The sequence below is a fragment of the Eublepharis macularius genome, chromosome 5, assembly GCF_028583425.1.
Source record: "Eublepharis macularius isolate TG4126 chromosome 5, MPM_Emac_v1.0, whole genome shotgun sequence".
Classification (NCBI taxonomy): Eukaryota; Metazoa; Chordata; class Lepidosauria; order Squamata; family Eublepharidae; genus Eublepharis; species Eublepharis macularius.
The window spans coordinates 6286428-6292427 of NC_072794.1; the positions used below are offsets into that span (position 1 = coordinate 6286428).

The following is a 6000-nucleotide window of genomic DNA, read 5'->3' on the forward strand; positions in this document are numbered from 1 at the left end:
TAATCTGGAGTTCTTTCTTTCTCTTTTTACACAAAAGTAGAACTGTCACGTAGTGCTACCTGGGCACCTTTCTCTTTGGCCAAGAGCCCGCACTGTGCATTTTAGCCAGCAAGAAAATAAAAGGTCAAAGTTTGTTGAAAGGTACAGGGACAAAAATCTCCAGCTGACCTTCTTTCACCAGCAGCCTGTAAAAGGAAGGGTCATATTGCCACTTTGAGAAGCATAAAGGCTATTCGCATCGAACAAGGGCTGCTTGCTGTCCATCGGGTACCAGAACAGTCCATTTGGTAGTTTGGCCTCCAGTTAGGAATCAGGTATATTGCTGGATATTTGAGCTGGGATTGCCAACCTCCAGGTGGTGCCATGAGATCTCCTGGAATTACAAATATCAGTTCCACTGGAGAAAATGGCTGTTTTTTGGGGGGGGGGGTGAAATCTCCCACTCCACTCCCCAAACCCTACTCCATCCCCGAAATCTCCAGGAATTTCCTAACTTGGAGCAGGCAGCCTTAATTGGATCATATATTTTGTGCTGGAGGGTTAAACAACATTCTCTCTTAATATCAAGTAGGACTTCAAGCCTGCCGTGCCAGAATCTGCCAGGCAGTGCCCACGATGATCATCCTACAGCCCCGGACTCTGCCACAGAACAAAAATGTCCATTTATTCAGTTTCTAGCCTTTCATTCATGGTGACTCTCCAAGGGGGCTTAAACAATTAGATGCAATTAATGTGGTTTGTGGGTTTTGATTAGATACAATTCAGCAGGCTCCGTGTCCCCTGGTTTCCCTCTGTCCTTGCCCCCAGTCTGCAAGTTTTCAGAAGCATAATTGGGCAACCTTCCCTGATTTAGGCTGGACAGAACCCAAAGCACCGTCTGGAGTGGCTGAGGGGGTGAGCAATCCAGTTTACCTGGAAAGTGGTGGGACTGAAGGACCCCCTCAGGAGTTTGGGAGTGCCCCTTGACTAAAGTTGCCCCCCACCAGGTGGGGCTTGGAGATCTCCTGGATTTTCATCTGATCTCCAGACTATAGAGATCAGCTCCTCTGGAGAGAAAACAGTGGATTAAGAGGGTGGACTCTATGGAATTGCACCGCACTGAAGTCCTTCCCCAAGCTCCACTCCCAAATCTCCAGGCATTTCCCAGTCTGGAGTTGGCATTCCAAAGGACAATGATAATTTCCTAACTAAAATTTCCTCTACCTCTTTTGGATTCTCTTTGTTTAATTGCACTTTGATTTGGGGTGGATGGATATAAAAGCCATTCCCCAACATTTCAAGATATTCTCATGCCGGGCGGGTCTATTTTTCAGCCTGTGGCTCACATATGGATCTCTGCCCGATTCTGAGAGTTTTGGTTGGATGTTAGCTCTTCCAGTTTCCACCGCCTCGTTTTACCTTCTCACCTGTGTTTTTACATTCAGGCCAGCTGGCAATGCCTGGTGCCCACTGTGAACAGATACCTGGTGCCCTCTGTTCCGCTTGGATGCTCTTAATGGCACTCAGCTTTTGAGTGGCTTCATTTTTCAGCAGTAGCATCCTGCTTGTTGATGCAGCGTCCTGGCAGGCCAACCATTAGGCAGCTTAAGGGCTGGACGAACAGCTCCTGCGGGCTGGAAGTGGCCCCGGAGCCAGAATTTACCCACCTCAACCAAGAGGCAGAATCCGGGATGGGCTATGTAGATGGGAGGGTAGACCTTGGAAGCGCCACTCTCAATGGCTGGGATTCGTGAAGTGCCATCAAGGGCTGGACTAACCGCCCTGGTCCAAGGGCATCTGTTCACTTTCTTCCCTGTAAGAAGGCACTTGCTGTCCCCTCCTTTGGAGGAAGTGCTGTAGAAGAGGTGGAGGGGATCCCACAGGAAGTTGTGTGCATGGCCACGCAGACAGGCTGGGGAGTGTATGATGTGTACACCCTCCCTTTCCGTACAGACTTCCATCAGTGCCTGAAGGGAACAGAACAAGGTAGGGCTGCCAGCTTGCTACGGTTGCTGACTTTGGCCTGAGAAATTCCTGGAGATATGCTGGTGGTGCCCGTGGAGGGGAAAATTTGGGGAGGGATTTCACCTGGTATCTATGATATACCAGAGTTTGCTCTCTGAATCTGCCATTTTCTCCAGGGGAACTAATCTCTCTAGTCTGAAGATCACTTGCAACTGGCAGGAGAGCAGGGGGCAGGGACAAGTGGCTAAGTGTGTGATGTTGCCAATGTCACCGATGTTACTATGTCACTTCCAGATACAACCTGGAAATGATGAACAGTAACTCTAGGAATTGCCAAAAACTCTATGGTTGTACTCAGAAGTGACATAGCGATGTCAGCAGTGTCACTGTTTTATATTTTATTTTTCTCAGCAGTGGGCAATAGGGCTTGCTAGTGGGAGGCCTGTCAAGCCCAGTTGTCATTCCAGGAGAACTCTAGACACCATCTGGAGATTGGCAACCCTACAGGTTGCCCTCTATGGCAACCTCCTACCCTTGAGATCTGTGCTTCCACTGCTCTTCTGAGGAGTAGTGGGAGCAAAATTGGCAAGAAATGGGTGATGGGCAGTGCTGTTACATCAGTATTGGATCCTAGAGCATTGTGCAATGCTCTGAGCTCGAAACCGGAAGTGCAGTAATGGCGCAATACAACGCTGATTTTTGAGGGAGTGAGGCTCAAACAAGAAGGCCTGCATCTCTGCTCCGGTTGTCAACAACCTGGGGGGGAAATCCCTCCCTCCTTAATAGAAGGTGAATAGGATGTTATTGAGGAGGCAACTTTACCTCCATGCCTTGAAAACTTTCATCTGCTCATTTCAACACATTCAGCTTCTAGTAAAGGGACAGGGTTTTTTCCCTCCAGTAGCACCTCTAACACTAACCAACTTTATTGTAGCATAAGCTTTTGAGAACCACAGCTCTCTTAGTCAGATGCATCTGAAGAAGAGAGCTGTGGTTCTCGAAAGCTTATGCTACAATAAAGTTGCATCTGACAAAGAGAGCTGTGGTTCTCGAAAGCTTATGCTACAATAAAGTTGGTTAGTCTTAAAAGTGCCGCTGGACTCTTTACTATTTTGCTACTGCAGACTAACACAGCTAACTCCCGTGGATCTTTTCCCTCCAGGTTGTTGGTAACCCTGGTTTCTGCTGTTTTGCTATTGGGCTGTTTTTGTTGTTATTTTTTTCAGGCTGTGATTTTGCAAAAATCTCCCTTAATCCACTAATAAATTTAAGACAGGCAGAGCTGAAAGGGAAGGTGTTAAAACAGCTTTGACTGTAATTTAATGGATTCCCTCGAAGGCACTTTGCCTTGCTGTCTGATTAGGGGTCTTTTGAAAACTGGATTATTGGATTGCTGTGAAGCAATTGCCCTTTGGCCTCCTGAGTGTTGTGTGGCTGCAGCCTCGGCCAAAAAGGGAAGAATCCAAGGCCCCCAGAGGGGTCCCTGGCATTCGTCGCGTTGGCAGCCCTGCAGGGCTGGCTCGCTTCCATCTCACACAAAACCACCCACGTATTTTGAAATTAAGCTCTGGAGGGGGGAAGGCAGCAACGGGGCGGCTTCTGATCCCCGTGACAGGCTGCTCCTTCCCCTTGTCTGAGACCCGCAACTCTTGTGTCAACAAACACAAGAGGAAGCTTGCGAGGGTGGATCCTAGGCCCTGCCAAACCCCTGGTGGGAATTCTAGAGATGATAAGACTGCAACGTGGAAACCATGGACCAAAAAAATGCCCAGTCCTGGGTTTTATCCTTTCAGTTATCTTGGCTGCTTTTAGGTGGAGGCAAAACATTTTTTTGAACAAAATTGAAAAGTCAGCCAATTTTGAAATGGCAAATCTAGTTATTAAGAGTTTTGAATTTTCCCTTCTTAATAAACATACAGAAATCACTGTTTACCATTTACAAGACAGATTTACATGGCATTTATGTAGTGTTGACTGCTTGATGGAACCTCCATGGTCAAAGGTGGTCAAAGGTGGTACCACCGAATACCAATTACTCAGGAAAAACAAAAGGGGAGGGGGGCTGTTGCGTTCACACCCTGCTTGTGGGGCTTCATAGTGGTCCGATCCCACAAGGCTCTGCTTACGCGTGGTATGATGGTGTGAACACAGACACTTGTGTGTGGGCTCTGGTATCCAAACTGAAATGAAGTTGATCAGCGAGGAGATGGCAGAGCAGGTTAGTAATTAAAGATGGTTTGCGATGTGTTGTGACTCTCTCCTTTTCTATTTTTCCCTGCCCCAGATGACTCCCTCTACGAATCTCCAGAACCCATATTCACCAGCAATAATTCCTGCTGCAGCGTCCAAGTTCCCAATGCCTTCTTCGTGGTGGCGCCAGTTTTTTGGACTATTCTAGCCTCCTAGCCTCACTGTGTGGACAAAAGAGAAACAGGACTTTGTTTCAGTGACCAGTGGAGAAAAGAGAGGAAAGGAGGAAGCAAAATATGCAGAAAGGAGATTTTCTTGCTGGACCAGAAAAAGACTGTCCGGCTTTGGGGGTGGGGGTGGGGGTTGTAGTTACAATGTTCTTTGAACCGCAGCTTAGCCAAACCCAGGCTTTGAGGTGAACGGCATCCAGACACGCGGAGAAAGATGCATCTCCTATCCCAGCTCCTGCGGTGCTTGGAAAATGAAGTCACAGGATCCCAAGTGCAACAAGTCCCCTAGCAGATGGGGGCGTGGGGAGGAAAGAAAGACGTTTTAAAAAGCGCAGTCCGGAAGCGGTGCTGGTTCTCTGCTTCCAAGACACTCCGCGGACTGTTTTCACTTGGCTGGCATATGACAGTGTTTGGATTAATTTTTTCCTACCCTGATGGAGTTTTTTTGCTTTTTAAGAATTTCTAGACCAAATATAGCCTCTCTTTTTTCCAGCTTAATTTTCCTTTGCCCTGTGTTCTGTACTGCTTCAGACTCAAAAGACTTCTTTGCAGTGAGAGGGGAGGAGAGGGAGAGGTCTTTTGTCTCCTCCTCTGTGCCTCAATTTTCCACCACATTCCTTGGGACAGGTCCTTTGAACCTCCTGGTGGAAGAAGAGGTCAATGACAAGTTGGTCACATTTCTCAGTTTGTGAAACCATAAATCGGAGCATAGGAGCCAATGCAGGTGAATGAACGTGACATGCTGGTCGTTTCAGAAAGGACCAGGACGCTATTTTGCCGAGCTGAGCCAGCCCGTTTCCCCTTCGGATGCTCTTGCAAACCAGTCGTCTGGGTGGTGGACTCTCTGCCGTCTGGGCAAGGTGTCATGGCGTGCTCATCCTTACAGGGTCTCCCACCAGCCCTATATTTCTGTTGAGGCCGACAGAAAACAGGCCCAACTTTTGCTTCAAAGAAACTTTTGACCTTATTTGGTTTACGAGAGGGAGAGGAAGAGTCTGAACAGCATAATGGTTTCCAAAGCTCTAGAGTTCAATTTGGGGGGTGGGTTACCTTTAAACTGGTTTTTATAAGGAGTTGGAAAGAGTGGGGCACAACTGATATATTGGACATGGTAAACAACACATTGAATGGCCTTCTTTCCCCACTCCAGGCATGTCACAGGCAGAAATTCAGCAGATGTGGCTTTCCCCAGCAAGGGTATACTGACAGAGGAAAACGTTGCCTACTAACATTCCACCCATCCAGCTGGTTAGGAATGAATAGCTGGTATCAGCTTAATAGGCACAGGAAATATAACGTTGACATGATAGATCCATAATGGATCTGGATGTGCAACACCGGCGTTAAGAGAGACTTGAAATATTGGCCCTTATGTACTGTGTGTCAGAAGAACAGGTTTGGGGATCTGGTGTTCTCTTCTTCCTCTTCTCCCCCTTCCCTCCCCAAGTTAAACCACCACCCCTTGGCCAGGACTGCACAAGCGACGACGTGCAAAACCCGCGCGAGGAAACGCGATATTTCGCATTTTCCCTGTCGCGATCCGGAAGAGGGCGGCATGAAGCGCCTTAAGGTTAGTCATCTGGAATCGGCTCTGGTATAGTGGCTGATGTGTCGGACTAGGATCTGGGAAACCCAG

General features: G+C 47.9%; 1 protein-coding gene across 1 annotated transcript in view; it reads left to right on the forward strand.

Moving 5' to 3' along the window:
* Positions 1 to 4862, forward strand: part of EFNA2 (ephrin A2) — a 172026-nt gene extending 167164 nt beyond the window's left edge. The window contains exon 5 of the mRNA XM_054980772.1: positions 4229 to 4862. Coding sequence (XP_054836747.1) covers positions 4229 to 4350 — 122 coding nt within the window. The 3' untranslated portion in view covers positions 4351 to 4862. The remainder of the gene's footprint in view (positions 1 to 4228) is intronic.
* Positions 4863 to 6000: the final 1138 nt, after the last annotated feature.